We start from the raw sequence: 18,320 nt of genomic DNA, 5'->3' as shown, positions 1-18,320 counted from the left end.
GAAGCATTCCTAATGAAGTCCTTTTTGAAGCAGGGACAGGAGGATAGTGTAAAGTAGCAAGCTGTCTCCAGGGTCAGTGTCTTGAGGTCTCCTGGAGCTACTAAGACAGTGATTCTCAACCTTCTTTGTACCAGGACCCATTTGTTATCATCAATGGCCAGTTCCACCCCGTGTGTGTGTGTGTTGGGGGGGGCAAGCAGCCTCTCATAGGCTGGAACTGTGACAGCTTGTAAGGGAAAAAACACCATTTCCTACATTTTCCTCCTTTAAAGGAGAATCTATTTTTAAAGTTTGCTCACGACCCTTTCATATATCCTTGCAACCCACAGGTTGAGAAATGATGCTTTAGGAGAGAGGTTGATGGTTCCAGTGAGAGCTGGTAATTTCTGCTACTGAAACATGTTAGAGAGTAGAAAACAAAACAGATGTGGATTTCTCACAAGTGAGTGACATCTGCTTAGTTTCCACTGTTAAAAACTAATGTTCAGGTTCTACTTTAATCAAATCATCGTTCAAGGCACTTGCCTTCCAACAACATTTTGCTCTGTTTTCATTGGTGGAAGATGACAAGTTCCAATGCGGTAGTTTCCCTCTGGCGAGTGCAAAGCTGTTTGCATAGGAGACTATTGCTTACCTCCATTTGAAAGAGGGAAACAGCCAGAAGTACAACTGATTGACTCCTGGTCTGTCACCTTGAGCAAGTGGGAACAGTGTCTCCTGTTCTGTTCAGTGGCCATTACTGACTAGAACAGCTTCATAGATAAAAGTTAATTCCATGCACAACAGAGGTGCATAACTTCCCTTGTACATAAAGAACTTAAGGATGGGGCTTTGTGCAGGCTCCCCTGAGCTGAATTTGCCCCATGGGGGAGCAATGGCACTAGCAGCCTTCTGCTGAAGGTCAGCCTTATTGTCCTGCTGAGTTTCAAGAAATGGATATAAGGCAACTGGGGGATGTTTGTAATGGCACATAGCTAGGCTATTTGATCATTAAAGATTGGCCAGAAATCAGCAAATCATTCTTCAAAAGGCAGTCTTGAATGGAGAAAGGAAACAACGTTCTCTGGCAAAGCAGCATAATCTCGTTTCTTGCAGCCTTGTTCTTGCATGTTGTCACTTTATCCTGCTTTTGAATATTTGTGGCCTATGCGATTTTTTTTTTTTTTTTTTTTTTTTTTTAAGCAGATGTTTGGTCCCGGTTTTAAATGAAACAATGCTTGTTTACTTCCAGTTGAAAAATGCCCTGCAAGCTGTTTGAAGTCTGTGCTGCTACTGCTTAACACACAGCTCCATGCATTTATTATAGTAGTGCATGCAAACGTTTTGGACAAAGTTTACAAGAAAAAACTGATGCTATCCTTGCTGTAGATTCAGTAAGCTCAACTTCATCCCTGCCTTGAGAAATGGGGTAGATTATTATAGCAGATACTCTGCTATCTAGATATGCAGCAAGAACATAACCTGATAGCAAATACGACTATCACCCTACTTGGCAAGGGGGTACAACTAAGTAGCAGTTCAACAAGGCTTTTATTATCTAATGCAAAGTATTGTATCAAGGAGAGCTTCCCTGCAACAGAAGTCATCTGCACATGAAGTCCTGGAAGCCTACTCAAGTACTCTGCCTGCTGGCAGTGTAATTTGAATCAGTAAATAGTGGTGGTTACTTTCTTTGTGGAAACTGGTGTACAATAGGCTGCTTTGTGACCTGTTCTGAGGAATAAATCACACAATGGGTTAGCTGTAGGAAAATAAGGTCCTACTGAATAGCACATAAGGGAAGTAATTGGACTGCACCCACACCTAGATGCCCATCACAGTAGAGCAGTGATTTTTTTTCAACCAGGGTTCTGTGGCACCTGGGGGTGCCTTGAGATCTCTTCAGGTTGCTACATAATGTTAGCACTGTTAGATGTACAAACATGACTCTAAAGATGGACCCAACAATTTCAAATAAAAATCTATATATTCTGACCTGTGGTGGTCTTTTTGGGTTCTTGGCAACAGAAACATTGCTGTATTTTTTTTCTATAGTGAATAATGCATTAAAACTCTTAAGAGCTGGCATTTTCTGAGGGGTGCCTTGAATCTAAAAAGGTTGAGAGCCACTTCAGTAGAAGAAGGTGCAGTAGATGCCACCTGTGGATTGCAAGAGAAAAGTAGCATTTTAGTTGCCTTAGTACTGCGTTGATTTATGGAAGGATAAGAATATTCAAAAAATGTGTACAGCAGGGATTGCCACCACCAGGGAAGAAATCCTGCCTTATCTGAACATCAAAAAGCAACTCACAAAGATGTTCTTGTGGGCCCAGAGGAACAGACTTCCACCTTCAGCTTCCTCTGCAAAATGATGTGTATTTTCTACCTATGGGGACTTTTTACCATTTTTAATTATCCCTGAGCCTGACAAAGGGTGTGCGTGCCCGAAAGCTTGCAGAAAAAGATCATTTTTTTGCAATTTCTTAGTTGGTCTAATAAAAGGCATCTTTTTTTGAACCAAGAATTCTAGAGTTTTGCATTTCTTTTTGTCTCAGACCAATACTGCTACCAAATACATGCTTTAGATCAGAGGTTGGCAACCTTTCCGCCACCTCCTCCCCCCGCATCTCCCAAGCTTTCCCCCTGGCTCCCTGCTGCCGGCCATAGCCATAAATCTCCTCCTCATTCAGAGAACTCAAGCAGCCTAAGCTTACCATCACTAAAGATACCTGTTCTTTCGGAAGCAAGGGCAAGAGCAGGCATGAAAACAGCAGGGAGGGCTACAGAGAACAGTGCTGTAGAGGGCACAGGCAGCTCAGCACAGCTTTATGCCGCTTGGATTCAACCTCTTTGTGGGCTAAATCTAGCCCATGGGTTGCTGGTTGCCTCCCCCTGGTATGTTACTGCTTTGAACTTCTACAGCACTGTCAACATTACACAAGGGAAAGGGGCTTCAACTGAGCTCTAGAAATGCTGCAAGATAGCTCCTTGCTTTGAGGAAGGGAAGAAAATGTACAGCTTCATTCCAACAGTAACTGTCTTTTATAGCACATGATTTTTAGTCTAGGAGCCTCATTCATGGGTGACAGAGGCATGCAAAGGAGTTCTTGAATTGGCAAACAGGACTACACTGTGGGATTGCATTATTTCAGTAATGTGCATAAAAACTCAGGAGCATGCAACCTTGGGCTCCTCCATTCTGGTTCTATAACACCATCTGAATTCAGGCCCTTCTTAATATTTGGCCTGTAGCCAGTCTGCCCTGTCCTCTGCCCCTTACCCTATCCAAGATTCATCTGGCTTTGCTGGGCTACTACTTGCATATGACACCACCTCACTGGCAGTGAAGCTGGTGATTCCAGAGCTGGCTGTCTTTGGAATTGATACTGCAATCAAAGCTGAAGTATAATGTTAAACGTATGCTCATTGATAGTCTCTAGTGGGTGGGACTGAACTACTGTAATTATTAGACTTCTGGGGGCGTTTTAGGCAAGAAAGGAAAGAAACTTCATTTTGGTGTTCAACTGACTTCTAGCTGGAGCAATCAGGTTTTGCTTCGGCTTCTCCAAGACTTTAAAGTGGGTGTGGGATTTGCTGTGTCCTGTCTTATGCCATTTTGTAACATTACTATGCACTTCCCTGAAAGGTGATTGTTTCAGGGGCATGTGAAACAGCCATTATATCTCCTCCCCATCTACTTGACAAGTATACCAGGAGAGTTAAAGTGTGTAAACAATCTGAGGTCCCCAGTCAAAATCTTTGCTTTTTGTTTATCATTGTACACACTCTTATCTTAAAGTGCGTACATAGTTCTTGGATTTTCTGTTCTTAAAACCAATTCCTGTTGGGATGTTTCTTTCATGATGCCATTACTGGGTTTGCTCCTACCAGGTGAGGTACACCCAGACCCCCATTCAAGTCAACTGAACTAGAAAGCATGCAGCACCTCTCAGGATTGGATGCATTAAGTACAAGTTATAATAAATCCCCACAAACAGGAAATGAAACAACAATGGGAGAGGAGGAGCTATTAAAAAAAAAAAAAAAAAAAAAAAAAAGGAACAACTGAGTAAAACGTAAGAGTTGTTAACTCCTAACAACATGGAGTAAAGCAGTGGGGGCCAACCTTTATGACAGGAGTGCCACAAATTAGCTCCACCCCATCCCAAAGTACCACTCTGATCCCCTTCCCCTGCCTGACTTGCTGCTCTTTCTGCTCCCTACCTGATCTGCTGCTCTGCTAACCACTGTCTGCCCCTCCCAGATCTGTTGTGTGTCCTGTGCTGCCAAGCTGCAGAAGTGTTGCTAAATGGAAGGCCCAAAGCCTGTTTCTGAGAGACCGTAGCATGAACCTTTGCAGATGTGACAACTAACTTAGCAATAAAAGCCATCAAACAAACACAATTAAACTAAGCACAAGACCTGAAAGGATATAAGGGAGACCCACACATTAAATAATTCCAAAATACTATATCATAGCTTTATCTTAAAACAGTAGAAGTACTGAATGATGTAACTAAATGTATCAGATGTTACTTTGTTGTAATAGATATATTTTTAACATAAGGATGCTTAGATAATCTGTAAAAACAAAATACAGCCTTGCCATAGAAGACCATAAACTAAGGTAAAAAAACAAACAAAAAAACAGGCCAGCATTGAGCAACACTCCACAGTGGTGAAGGAAAGGACATAAGAAACCCTCCTCCTTTCTTTCTCAAGAATATAAATCCTAACTGACATCTTCTAAGTCCACAAGAGATCTAGAGATTTAGTCCTGTTCCAGAAGTTTCAGTGAAGCAAAGAAACTTAAATAAAAATCAATCCGAGATCATTTGTTAGAATTGGCCAACTATAAACATTGGGCGTAGGCTGGAAGGAAACTTGCAGGACTCAAAGCTGAGACATGCTGCCAATCTGTGCCACCCTCCTTCCACCTCTCCACTCTCCCCAGCTGGTGTAGACGAGATCTGTATTGTGCTGTTGCAGGTAGCAAGATAGATTTGGGATAAATGTTTGTTTTCATGTTTTAAAGTGGAAGCAAATAAAAGGTTGGGCTGTAGACCTGTTTCTGCATCTTTAACCAGTAATCTACCCACAAGGGTACCTGTAATCTGGGTAACACCTGTTCCACTTGTGGTATGCATGCCACAGGTTGGTCTCCCCTAGAGTAAAAGAACATGAAACATGTTAACAGAATGAAGTAAAGGACCCCAAAAGGTGAATACTAAAAGAATGTCCTAGGGAGAGGGGGGGGTTGAAGGAATATAAAACAAAAGAAACCAAAAAAAAAAAAGGTGCTTTTTTATTATTTTGTGTATTTGATAACATTTACTGTCCAAGGTTACTTCAGTACACAGGTAAACCAACTAAAGTATCTCATCCAGGGCAGGAGGCTTTTATATATGGCATTGCATGCATATGATAGCCTATACACTGCTTTCTCAAGTCCCAGTTACTGTGCATAGCTTCTTCCAAATGAGCTAATCTACCTTAGGCACTCAATTGCATTTCACCATCTTGCAGAGTCAGCTGATAGTGCACCTATGATCTTATCATGTCCCTTCTTTGTCCAACACTCCCTCCATTTAATCTTCTGCTCCCTTTCTGTGCAGACCAATCTTCCAGCTCACCCTTTCCTTCATATCTTTCATGAAATCTGCAAATCGTGACCCTGGCTGTCAAACCATCTGCGCTGCCTTCAATGGACTTTTTAGGGCTGGGGGCAAACATTTCCTCAAGTATTACTTTCCAGTAGGTTTTCTACTGTGCCTGTCTTTATACTGCAAGCTCTGCATGGTAGGGTCAAACACACCCTTAACTATTAACCAAGTGACTTCCCACTTTCTGTATAGGATGGTATAGATTTAAAAACATGTAAAATCACTCACTTACTCTACCCACATCTAGCTCCATGACACCTTCTCTGCCCCCAGTCCTCTCCCATTTAGTTTTATTGCTCACCACAAAGGTTTCTTATTCCTATTGAGGTACCTAAAATCAAGATCTCTTCTCATCTGTGTTATTAAAGCAACTAAAGGGAACTTATTCACTGACCACTGCCTGAGGCAAGCATAGAGTGATTTATATCAGGGATGTTCAACCCCCCCCTGACCACAGGACAATGTCATCCCCCTGGGCCCAAGAAGCTGGCAGTGGAGGGGAGTGGTGGCAACTAACTGCAGCTGCCCTGCTGTCAAATTTCCAGATTAGTAGGAGCCCCATGGATAAACAGTGTGGCTCTGTGAGCTAGACTGAGCATGCAGGGCTGAGCGGGGCAGCACAGGACAACAGGGAGCTGAGTGGAGCAGCAGAGAGCAAAGTGGAGCAGTGGAGAATGGTACTGGGCACAGTTGCGCTGCTGGGAGCCAGGCCAGATGGCGGGGAGTGGAGCAGGGTGGCGCAGAGTCTGATCCTTAGGTGCAGGGCCCAATCTAGCCCACAGACTAGCCCTGTGCCACCTCCAGCCCACACAGCCAAAAATTTTCTATAATCCATAAGAACAAATAAAGCAATGTTTCTATGGCAAATTTTTATATTTTTTAAAATAAAATTGCTAAGCCATTCTGCAATATCCACCATGGAGCTATCAGCAACTATGCTAGTCCATCAGTGACTTCTGATGGATAAAGATCAGATGAACTGAGCGTTCATCAGAGTAAGCAGCTGAGAACACAAATAGCTGTTCTATAAGATTGCCTCCCCTACAACTCTACCCAAGAACCTCAATGTACATTTCCAATTGCCAACAAAATCAAGGCCTGCCATTTTCTATAATCTGCAGTAGCTTTGCAGTACTTTAAGTGGGAACCTGGGATAAAAATCAAACTGCTTTCCATTTCTAACACAAGATTGCCTGTCCTTGCTGGACTCCCTTTATTAACCATCCAGAGACAATTCTACTGAGATATTGAATGGAAAGCACCATCTCAGTTCTCTGATAGCTGAACTGTACAGAGCACCTGATCTAAACATTACTCAAGGGGAGATCTGTTAACATGTAACAAATGAATGAGTCGTTATGGCACAGGTAAGATTTGAATAGATTTATAAGTCTTTAATGAGGATGGAAATGAAGCTCTCCTAGGCAATCTCTTCAATCCATGCCTTCCAGAACAGTATTCCAAACCCCATGTTTTTGCAAGTTCAGCTTTGATATGTAAATAACATTGTACTATTTCCCTTAACAGGACTGTATAGTGATTGACAACATGCAATTCCCCGTCCCATAGATGATCAGTTAAGTTGGGGAAGAAGGGAGTGTGCCCTGAAAGCTCATGTAAAATTTTCTGTTCTAGATACAAATCCCTTTGTTTTGGGTTTAAGCTAGAGTCTTCCATTCTCACATATGTCCTCAGGACTTGCTCAGCAGTACTGACAATCTGACGCATGCTCTCTGAAGGCAAACTCAAGACACCCATCTTTTTTATGCACAACAGAGAACCACAGTTTAGGATTTCATGATCCAACTCAGAGAGAGAAGCAAAGCAAGCTTCACATTTTTTAAGAGCTGCTAACTTCTCAGCAACAAAGCCAGCAGTGCCAGTGATGCTTTCTTCATACAGTGACATATCTATCAACACATTGCTCAGTGGCAAGTACAAGGAAACAAGGCCAGCAGAGTACATGTAATCCACTGATATACTCTCCGTCCCACCCAGAGTAAATTGAGAAAATGCTTTGTGAAGTGTTAAGTCTTTACTGCGAAGGAGAGAAGCATCTAAAGTGCTTGTATCACCTACTAGGTTATTCTTCTGGGATCCTGGCATCAAACTATCCCTGGTCAGCAGCTGACGATAAGCAGCCTGGAACATGGTGCATGTAGGATTATTGCTACCTGTACATGCTTGTTTGAGAGTCCCAAGGAACTGTTCCAGGTGGTCTAGGCTGAATGCATGAGTTAGGAGGTAGCAGAATGCTGTGCTCTCTGGCAATATGTAGTTGACATAAAGCCATTTTAAGCTTTCAGCATTAAGCAGGAAGCCCAGAAATCCTAATTTCCGTTTGCTTTTCAGAACACACCTCCCTGTAGCATCAGTTAACGTGACGAAGATGCTCTTGGCCTCAGTTAAGAGGCAACTGATCTTGGCATAATTTTGGGGTGACAAAGGCCCTTTCAATCCTTTCCCATAAGGGCTTCTGACATGAAAAATGTCAGAGAGACTACTCACCAAGCGCACAAGTCTGATGGTACCTTTACAGTTCTGAAAAGAAGACAGGCCAGACAGCTGGAGCCACTGCAGTGCGCTCGCAACACCATCACTGAACAGCTGTGCAGCATAGTTCACCTTCAAGTAACAGCTCTCCCTGTTTGTGAGTGAGCCCAACAAGCAGCTGCTGCTGGTGTGTAATAGTCTCTTCTCCTGCAAAGCCGCTAGGTCCACTATATGCTGCCAGTGGGCTGTTTCACAGGGGTGCTCTATCCTGTGAAAGCACTGAAATGCATTCCTTATTAGCTGCAGCAGGTGGCAAGTGTCAAAGAAGTAGGCAATCTGATGAGTGGAGCTGTGAGGGTGCTGAAAAGTGCACCGCATATTGTCAACATCCATGCGCACACCCAATGCCTTTGCTGTCTCCATGCCATGAGCACTGGCAGCAGAAGTCACAGAGAGAACCACAATACCGATATTGCTCAGCTTGTTGATAGTCTGATGCAGCAGTTGAGCTAGCATATGGCCAGTGGCTCCATTTAGAAAGAAATAACCCAAAGGAGCTGTCCAGCAACCAAGAACCCCTACTGCCATTAAGACTATAGCTTCAGAGGCCTGCGGTGCTTCATCAGCATCTAGTACTCCTACTCCCAGATCCATAAACCCGGTCAGATGTTGAATCCTGGGGTCCCAATCCAACTGTTTCCTGAGAGCCAAACCATCTACTAGCAGGGAACAGTATTGATAGGCCTGTTCACCCTTCTCTGCTTTTTGCTGCAGGTGAGAAAAGATGCTATTGCTGAAGCCTGGATTAGCATCATCACTAGACAACCAACTGGAAGAGAAAAGGAGGAAATAATTAGGAGTGATACTTTAAAGGAGATAGAGACAATGGGTTTTATGACTTGGTAAAGTGTTAAACAGAACAGATATTCAATGCAAATTAATACTCAGAAACTGCATATAAGGCACTGAAACCCAACAGAATGAGATGTTCAACTACTGTCCTGGAGACCAGCTTTCATACTTCGCTGTTCCTGCCTGAAACCCTGGCCAGTCTTTTCTCCACAATATTCTCTTTACTATTTTAAGGGTTTGTCTACACACTAACTGTGAGGCAGCCTACTCCACTTTGCAAGTGTACTACGTTTCCCTGCACTGAGTTAGCACAGAGTATCTAGCACGCTGTAAATTCATACACTATTACTGCACTTAACTTCCCCCTCTAAACAAGCCCTGTTTCATGCGTCTGCAGTCTAGCTCTTTCTTACTTTATAGCAACCTAGAAACCTAGTAGGGTAGCAAGAATGAAGACTCACATTGTTAAACTGGAAGGATGAGGCAAGGGAAAAATCTTTCTTAGATAATCATAGGCTTTACTACTGTAGATGTGGAGCGTGCAGGCGAACTGCCGCATTTCTGTGGAGTATTCTGCCATCTGTCTCCAGCCAGGCAATCCCCATGGCAAATCTGTTTTAAGAAATAAAGAGCACCTTGGTAAGAGGCATGAAGAGTAGATTGGAAGAAAAGCACCACTGCACTGGCAGGAAATGTAGGATAAGAATGAGTTGTGATTGACAAGACACAGCTCTAAATCCTAGTGGCACCATTTAGTTGTGGAGTACATTTGTTGTGAAAAAGCAACACTCAGGTTTGCGTTCTCTCTCCCTGCAAGAAGGATGCAACCCAAGAAATGTCTGTGCACCTGGGAGATCCTTGTCAGTTGGACTGTCCTCTTCTGTGGGTGGCCAATGGCTGCTGTCTTGACTTGTTTCCTTTTCAGACTTTGCACTCCTTGGCATGCTGCCTGTCTCTCTGTATGTGTACAGTATGGAGCACATGGTTGGTACTGTCCCTCAAGTTGCTGGAGAGAGCTGCTGAGATGCTCCTGCCTTTGGGATCTACAGATGCAAAGTGCTTATAGAACAAACTGGGGGTCGTGGTCCAAGTGAGCCCTTCAATTCACTGTGACCACAACAGGAGTCATAGGATCTCAGTACCTTGCATGATCAGGCTAACAGCATAATGCCATAGCAGGTGATTTGAGAGATTGTAATGGGCCCTTCTCATGCCATATAATTCAAAAACAGCTGTTCACCCCATGTGCAGAAAGAGCAATCAGCCTGAAACACAGAGACTGTGGGACCCCAGGCCATGGCTGGCAGGCCTGATGGGGAAGTGATTAGTCAGGTGACCTGGGGGGAAGGGGAGCATGGTTATAGGCTTTATAAGGCATCCTTGCTGAGGCCTCAGTCCGGCTTTGACCAGCCAGGAGGAAGGAGCTCCAGACCACAGAGGCCAAAGGAAGCTCAGCAATGTCTTGCACTGACATGAAGTCATGTATATGTTTACCCTTTATTACTGTGTAAGCCTGGAGGACCAAAAGCAGCTCTGAGTGGGTTTTGAAGCCACAGGGAGTGCCTGGGGAGTCTCTGCTACTGTGTGGGGAGTGGAGATGGGGTCAGACTGCAAACTAGGGACCATGGCTTGCAGTCCAAAGGACTGGGTAGGCAGGCCCAGAGACTAGGAGGACAGAGAGTGAGAGAGAACCTGAAGCTCAAAGGACTATGTAGGTGGGCCCAGGGCCCATGAAAGCCCTGGGGTCATAGGAAGAGGAGCTGAATCCTACAAGGCTGAGGAAGGCCTGAACCCCACCCAGGGGAACGCAAAAGACAAGGAAAGACCAATTGTTTGGTGATCAGAGCGGAGCAGGCTCCCAACACCTAACTGGTTTCTGGGACTCATGGTCTAGGTGAGTCCATCAATTCACCATAACTGCAACAGGAGTCAAAGGAGGTCAGCACCCTGCAGGATCAGGCTGACAGCAAGTTACCTGAGCAACTGATTCAAGAGATCTACAAAAAAAGGAGAGACTTTCTCCAAAGCCTCTGCTTATGGCAGTTGTTCACAGATTAGCAGAACCAAGGTGCCCCAATGGGGTCCAATTCTGACTGGGTTATACACTGGGCAAAAATGTATCCTAATGCAGTCCCTTTCCTGAAAAGCCTATAAGGAAACCCTTCATAGTACCTGAAAATTGGGCTTTCAGCAAATTTGCAGCTTCTTCAGAAAGCAGCTGCTTCTCTGCCAGCTCATTGATGACATTGATTACATTTCCTTTTTGGCATGGGAGGCCCCTTCGTGTTGTAAGGAGTTTTCTTGTGGGTGACTGTAATATTTCTTCCGTCTCTGTGTTTTGCTCAGCAGCTGTCACACTCTTTAAACTTTAGTTGTGGTCTTTGGTAATGGCCTCCTTATCAAGGACGTGGGTTAACAGTGGCTGCTTTAATGCTTTCTCAGATGTTCTGTTTCTAGGGCGTGTACTCAGAGATTCCTGAAGGAAAAAGGAAAAAAAGGATCTGGAGGCTACTACAGGGGTAAAATAACCCAAACGGGCACATGGTTACAGTTAGCTAACAATGCAGCCCAAGTTTTTGGTCTTGTAACTATTCTTTGACTAACTGGATCTCTCTCCAATGTATGGGGAACACTAGGTAGTGTACAAGGTACTCTGCCATAAGAAGGGTATTGTTATTTTGAAAAAAACACAACATAGGACAAAAGATGCTGTCGGGTCTCTAGAATCTAAATTGCAAGGAAAGACTGAGAGAAATGGTCTCACCATTGTTGCTATAAAAAGAGCCTTGCCAAATGAAAAGCAAAGCTATGGTAGGCAGTGGAAAACTGTACAAATGTGAGGAGAGATAAGAAGCTTGGAGACCATCTGAAATTTGGGGGGGGCAGATGTATTTAGGAAAAATAAAGGTATAATAAAGTCTATAATATAAAAATAGGTGTGACAGATGAGCATAAAGATGCAATTTTAAAAGACCAGCTTTGGTAGCCTTGCAGTCTCCTGAAAATACCAGTTAACATTTAAATTCAGTGATAAAATAGTGTCAGTTTGTAAGTTGGTTACAGTCAGTCAATCAATAACTAATTAACAGAAATACATCTGGCATGAATTGGAGAAAGAGCTATTATTCATCAGCTCATATTATAACAATTGGATAAAACGGAGCATCATACAACACTTTTGGGAAATAAGGTCTTCACACCTGAGGATTTCACACCTCCCAACACTGTTGTGAGGTGCTTTTTTAAAATTCTACATAGACAAATTTGGGCATTCATTTTTGGAAAGAAATGCAACCTCCCCCTCCATATTTTCCTAATTTTGGTTTCTTTTTCAAAAGTGTCTGACAGGAACCCACCTACAGAGATTTAAATTTGTGCTGCTGTGGCTTTAACCAAGTTGCAAAACATTTGTTGTTATTTTATCTTTATTTTTAAAGTTTCTATGCATTTTCAAGCATGGCAATTTTCTTAAAAATTCTTTTCAGCTACCTTGTATTGAAAAAGAGAAGGCACAGCTCCTTTCCGTAATTTTCTTCTCATGCCATATGATTCAAAGTCTGTTTCTGCAAAATGTGTGGAACACAAGATGGCTCCAGGCCCTGGAATCCAAACCTTTTTGCTTTTAGGGTCTGCTCGATTAACAGCAAGGATCCATTTATTACGCTGTGTGGCATCGATGGGAAACCTGCAACAAAAGTAGCAGAGCTGTCTTATAAATTACACATCCATCAGAGCCAAATTCTGCCCCTACATGGTATAAAGCCCATGTGACTCCATTGAGTCCAAGATGGCCTTCTAAATATACAAAGGTGTGTGAAACAGAAAGCGTCCTTTATATACCAACATTTGGGTTTTGGCAAGTTGACCGTCATAAAGTTCCTTAACTAGGGAACAGGTCAGAGCATTCCTAATATCATTTTAACTCTGAAAAATTGAGGTTTGGCATACTGAAATGGCACTGACTTGGTCTCTAACAAAAAGTAATTTTGTTGGAGAAAGATAAGGAGAAAATCTGCTGAAATATTGTGTAGTCTTTTTTGATTGAAGAGTCCTTTCCTCCCTGTCTGCAAAATCCATTATTTTTTCTGAAAAGCTGAATTTTGAAATGCTAGTACTGGAGTGATTTGTAGCAATAAATGGTCCAGGAAATAAGATAAAAGAAAGCGATTTTTTTCTGGGTAATATCTTCTACTGGGCCAGCAGCATGGTTGAGATAAAGTAAGGGTGGTATTAGAAATTCATCTCAACACTTACTGAGGCCAGTTAAAGCACAGGAAAATGCAGATTCAAGCAGTTTAGTACCTGAGGGCTCCTGTACACATGCAGGGAGCAGACTCAATTGAATCTGCTGGAACATGGTAATTACTGTGCTCCAGCAGACTCCAGCGTCATGTGCATCAGTGTCCCCGCACTGAAAAACGGCAACAGAGTGCTTTGAACTAAAGCTCATCAGAGCGAGCACTGCCCCTCCCTGTCTCCTGGAGCACATCTATAAATGCCCTAAGTGCCTTCACAGTCTTGCAAAATTGCTCCCTTTTGGGTTACGGTGCTAACTTCAGTATGGACTAACTTTAATCCCTCGCTAACTTTAATCCCCAATGATTTGCAACCTTTGCTAGTGAACGTGTGACTACTTATGCAAGCTTTTCATGCAACACATTCAAGGACCTAAAAAAGGTCTTGCATTAGAAAGCTTGCCTATGTCTCCCCAACTATACAGCTGATCTAATAAGAGAGCTCACCCACAAGAAGCCTTGCCTCTTGAGTTTTGAAATTTCTCAAAATGAAACTAGCACGTTATTAAATCTAAAACTAACCAACGGAAGTTAATTTTCATGCAGTGCGTCAGTCAAGCATGGAACTCTCAGCCACCAGATGTTGTGGAAGCTACCTGTTTAGCCAGACTCAAAAAAGGGAATAGACAAATTCTTGGAGAAAAGGGACATCAGTAGCTATTGAGTACAGGAAACGGGGCCATAGCCTCTGAATCAGAATTTCCTAGAACATAAATGCTGGAGTCTGCAAGTGAGAGAGGAACAGTGGGAAACCCCTGGTCATGTCCAAGTCACACTCTCTTTCAGCATCTGTTTTCTGCCATTGGGACACAGGGCCAGATGGTCTGACCTAGGTGCATCTGGCCCCATGAACGTGTGCCCCTGGAGGCTGGGTGGGCACAGCAACTGCTTGCAGGCAGTGGCAAGCAGGGTGCTCCCACAGATGTCCACGGCAGTGTAACAGCAGGAGGGGGTGTGGGCAAGGGGGGTAAACACCAACTGCAGACGTTGCCAGCAGCGTCAGTGGTGGCCAGCGGTAATCAGCAACTGCCCGCAGACACTGCCGGCATATGTACACGCATATGTAAACACACACATGGACAAATGTGTATGCACACATGCATACATACACATATACATCTGCGTGTGCGCACGTATGTGCATACATAGCACCTGTGCAGAGGTCATGTCAAGGCAGTAAGCGCCCGTTCCATGCAGCTGGACTCAGCGTGGGCTCCAGGGCGCTGCCCGCCCCCACGCAAATCCCGAGTTTCCGGAGTCGCGCGACCCGGAGACGAGACGAGACGGGGCCGCGCCGCGCCGTACTCACTGGTGGAAGGAGATGCCCCGCTCCCGGCTCCGCCCGTTGTCCCGCGCGCTGCAGCCCAGAGCGGAGCAGCTGCGGGTCAGGGCCCACGAGCGGCTGCGGCACACGCTGCCCCCCGCAGCGCCACTTTCGCTCATAGGAGCCAATCATGTGATTGGCTAATGCCGTTCCTGTGCCGCTTCTCATTGGCTCGCTCCTCCTTTACGTCTTGCCATGAAAGGGAGCCTTTCATTGGCCGCGAATTCCACCCCACCTTTATGTTGAGGAGCGGAAGAAGGAAGCGGGGTGCGGAGGGGAAATGAAGGAAGGGCCATGAAGCCAATCAACTGCGGCGGAAGAGGAGGGGTCAGCCAATGACTAGCAGGACCTCACAGAGCCAATGGGAGCGGGGCTCTGTCCGGATATATATTTGGGGGCGCAGTGACTTAGTTTCTCTGCTGGGGTGGGCATGGCTGGTTGTTGGAAGTATGACTTAGTTTCTCTGCTGGGGTGGGCATGGCTGGGTGTTGGAAGTGTGCTAGTAAGGCCCGTGGGGTAGGGAAGGGGTGGGAGCGGGAGTTCATATCCTCTGCTGCTGGGGGGTCGCGGCGGGAGGGAGCCTCCTCGCTGTTGTACTGCTTTCTGTTTCCATTGACTTGTTATTTCCGTCTCCCAGGGCGCGCCAGAGCCCGCTGCTCCCCTGCAGGAGAGGGTGTCTGGCCAAGCCGAGGGCCTGGCGCTGGCCTCGGGCTGCAGCCCCCGTGGAGATGTCTGACTCCAGGTCATTCCCATAGGCCGGGGAGATCTCTCTAATGAGAGACGCCCGGGGGAGGAGTCTGGCAGCGTGGCCCGAGCTGGTACAGGTGGGAGTGCTGTGGTGACTTGCTGTGGGGTTCCCCCGTGCAGCCTGCTGTGCTGGCAGCTGGGGAAAGGGGTGAGTTGGGAGCTGTAGAAAATTGCTTGGTCCTTATGCTGGCTCTTGTGCTGCCTGCAACATGTTCTTGCTTGCTAGTGTATGTGTGCAAGTGTTGTGACTTACCCCTAATCTTTCACTGCCCAGTATACCCTCTGACCATAAGGCTGCATGCTTGCCTCCGAATAGAAGCTGCTATGGCAGAAATCCCTTCTGTTTTGTCCTGAATATATCTTTGTCTGAGGCGCAAGTCCTTCCTGGCCTTCTTAGCTCTGAACATTGTCTTAAATGAGCATTATGGCTCGGCTTCAGGAACTGGCTGAATACAAGGTGAGAAGCTTTTGTCCAAGATGTTCAAAACATTGTCTGTTAAGGCCTAGCACAGTATCCCAATTGAACTGGAGCAGCATTACCCAAAGCTTGTGTGTGGAGTACATATCTTTTCTCCCTCCAGTCCTCCAACTGAATTATGTGGCTTAAATGGCATGTGCATCTAAGCTACATGCTGTGAATATGCTGTTTTTGCCTGGGGTCTTGTTGCTTCCCTTCCCCTCTTCCTACCCTCTTCAGGAGGATTTGATTTCTGTAAGTCGGGACTGCATCTTTTTAAAACTCTTGCCTGTAGAAGGGCTTTCTAAAGCAGCTGTGCTAGGTACAGTTGGCCCTGATTATCTCCTACCTAATTCTTTGCTCCTTCAGAAACGTAACTGTGATACTTGTTTTGTATTTGACTTCAATGTCAAATTCTGGAGCCGGCACTCAAAGTGCCAAACTTTTAAATGTTTCCACTCTTGTTAATGCTTTAGACTGTTCCTTCATTCCTCTCTACTTCTTTGCCATAACTGATGCAAGAATTTACACAACTGGAAATGGGAGAGGGTGGGGGTGCATGCATGTGGCTTCAAGAAGAATTGCTAGACTTGACCAACTGGCTCTTCTTGCTACACTATTGAGCTAGTGTAAAAGATGACTTTCAAACACCGGTGTTGCACTTCAACATGCTGTTGGTGTGGGGTTTTTTTATTACTTTTGCCTACTGTCCAATGATTAAAATCTACCACTGCTGTTCACATCATGAAACACTGTGATTAGCACTTAACTGGATGAGGACATGGGTAATATAGCCTACCAAGATTTTACTCTGTAATATCTCAGCTCTTTATTGGAATTGACTTAGGCCTAAATAAAATTTGTTTCTTTCCAGGAACTAGTGGTTTGGGTGTTTTTGCTTCCTGTTGTAATAGCTCAGTTGAGACTTGCTTCAGTTCTCACTGTGGATGGAGAGGTAAGTTCTATATTGCTTGTTAAATCTTGTAAATTTGAAGTCTCTGTCTAGATATGACTTGGAACAGTGAGGGATTTTCATCCAGTGGCTTGATCTGATTTTGTTGAATCATTTTATTTTATTTTTCACTTCACTTATTTCATCACTTGTTGGGATATGAACTGCTTTCCCTATTGCTCAACTTCTTAGTTGGTTTAATATAACTTGAGGGAAGATTTGACACGAAGTCCTTAGGTCTGTGGAAGGCAATGAGCAGTTGCAGATGAAATGATCTCACCATAAGTCTGCATGCTGAATTTCACTGCTTTTTCTTTTCTGAGACGGGTTTAAATTCTTCTGTTCCAACTAGCTACTCCATAAATGTGTTTATTTAAGAAGAGTTTGGCTATTTGTTTTGGTGAGCTAAGGCAATAGAATATATAGATTTGATCTTCAGTAAACTTGGTTTGGACCTACACTGAGCGTGATTTAATCAAGGTGGCTTTGGTTTTCTAGGTACCAGCAGGGAGCTGTGAAGTTTAAGTTCAAATGGATCACAGTGTCATCTTCAAAAAGTGAGATCATGGAAAAAAAGCTTTCAGAGTTAAGAGGGGCTTAAAGTTGGTCTGATTGCTCTTAAAGTGTACAAACAAGATATTCAAGCACTTGTTACAGCAGCCCTCATGAGCTTTCCTCTACTGATGAATAAAACCTGCTCTTAGTTGAAATGCATGGTGCCTTGGTTTCATCCTTGATCACTTCTTTTGCGGTGCTTGTTGGGGTGGGCAAGATGGCAGTACCAAGTCAACACCTCAGCATCTTGCTCGGGGGGGCGGGGGGAACTACAGTGGGCACTCTGGGTGAAGGATTCAGCTGCGGAGGGGATTGCTGTTCCTCATAACTGTATAATGTTCTTGCCATTTTTTTAATCAAAATGTTTTCAATAAAAGAAATGAACACTTGCTCCAGGAGACTTGGTTGTCCTTTGAACCTAAGTAGATATCCCCTCAAAATGGTAGTACATTGCAAGGGCTTAAGTAATAGGCACTCTCCTTGGTAGAAATGCCTGCTGCCTTAGTTTCTCTCCCTTTTTAAATCTTTGGTCACTTCTGTGGTGCTTGTTGCAGCAGCAGGAGCTGTCCCAGTCCACCCCCTGGGGCAGACGAGCTTCTTTGGGGTAGGTGTGATACCTTTTTGTGAGAGAGTGACTGACTAAACAGCTGCGAAAGTGTTCTGTGCAAGCTTTCAGGCACAGGGGAAGTTAAATGCCTCAATTTATATGCCGCGGGGTGGGGGGAGTGTATTAGGCTGAGGGACTCGGCTGCAGGGCAGTCCCAGCTCCTCACAACTGGCCAAAGTCTTGTAACATAACACGTTTATTATTATTACTATTAAATAAAACGCCCTCTTCTCGGTTGAACTACACGGTGCCTGGGTTTCATTCCGAGTCTGGCTGTTGCAGCAGGGGCTGAGCTTCCAGCCCCAGTTCAAACTGGGGGCGGCGGAGTGCGGCCCCGGTCAGGGCTGGCCAGAGGCGGCGCGGAGGGCGCCCCCTCCTGGCCGGGCCCCGCCGGCG

General features: G+C 44.7%; 1 protein-coding gene and 1 long non-coding RNA gene across 6 annotated transcripts; one reads left to right on the top strand and one right to left on the bottom strand.

The window, feature by feature from the left end:
• Positions 1–1,304: 1,304 nt before the first annotated feature.
• THAP9 (THAP domain containing 9) lies at positions 1,305–14,696 on the bottom strand. Of its 4 annotated transcripts, XM_025193925.1 has the most exons (4): positions 11,160–11,337; positions 9,835–10,030; positions 9,449–9,599; positions 1,305–8,964 (listed from the first exon to the last, which is right to left on the bottom strand). In XM_025193925.1, exons 2-4 carry the CDS (start codon positions 9,968–9,970, stop codon positions 6,999–7,001), a joined length of 2,253 nt encoding a protein of 750 aa, XP_025049710.1. In that variant the 5' UTR covers positions 9,971–10,030; positions 11,160–11,337; the 3' UTR covers positions 1,305–6,998. The 4 variants fall into 4 exon arrangements, with proteins under 4 accessions (XP_025049710.1, XP_025049712.1, XP_025049711.1 ...); XM_025193927.1 differs by lacking the exons at positions 9,835–10,030; positions 11,160–11,337 and adding an exon at positions 14,592–14,696; XM_025193926.1 differs by lacking the exons at positions 9,835–10,030; positions 11,160–11,337 and adding an exon at positions 12,477–12,613.
• Positions 14,697–14,935: 239 nt separating this feature from the next.
• Positions 14,936–17,474, top strand: LOC112548360. 2 transcript variants are annotated; one of them, XR_003092147.1, is made up of 5 exons: positions 14,936–15,053; positions 15,244–15,501; positions 15,628–15,810; positions 16,685–16,765; positions 17,261–17,474. It is a non-coding gene; the product is annotated as an uncharacterized LOC112548360 (long non-coding RNA). The 2 variants fall into 2 exon arrangements; XR_003092146.1 differs by lacking the exon at positions 15,628–15,810.
• Positions 17,475–18,320: the final 846 nt, after the last annotated feature.

This window comes from Alligator sinensis, unplaced genomic scaffold (assembly GCF_000455745.1).
Source record: "Alligator sinensis unplaced genomic scaffold, ASM45574v1 scaffold1384_1, whole genome shotgun sequence".
NCBI lineage: Eukaryota > Metazoa > Chordata > Crocodylia > Alligatoridae > Alligator > Alligator sinensis.
The sequence above is the reverse complement of the archived record's forward strand: the minus strand, read 5'-3'. Positions and strand labels throughout refer to the sequence as shown.

Excerpts from the sequence above, each read along its gene's own strand:
- THAP9 (XM_025193925.1), bottom strand. The coding sequence starts at position 9,970 with ATGTGCTCCATACTGTACACATACAGAGAGACAGGCAGCATGCCAAGG. Across the intron at positions 9,600-9,834 it reads AACTGACAAGGATCTCCCAG|ATTTGCCATGGGGATTGCCT; the intron begins GTGCACAGACAT and ends TTCTTAAAACAG. Across the intron at positions 8,965-9,448 it reads CATCCTTCCAGTTTAACAAT|TTGGTTGTCTAGTGATGATG; the intron begins GTGAGTCTTCAT and ends TTTCTCTTCCAG.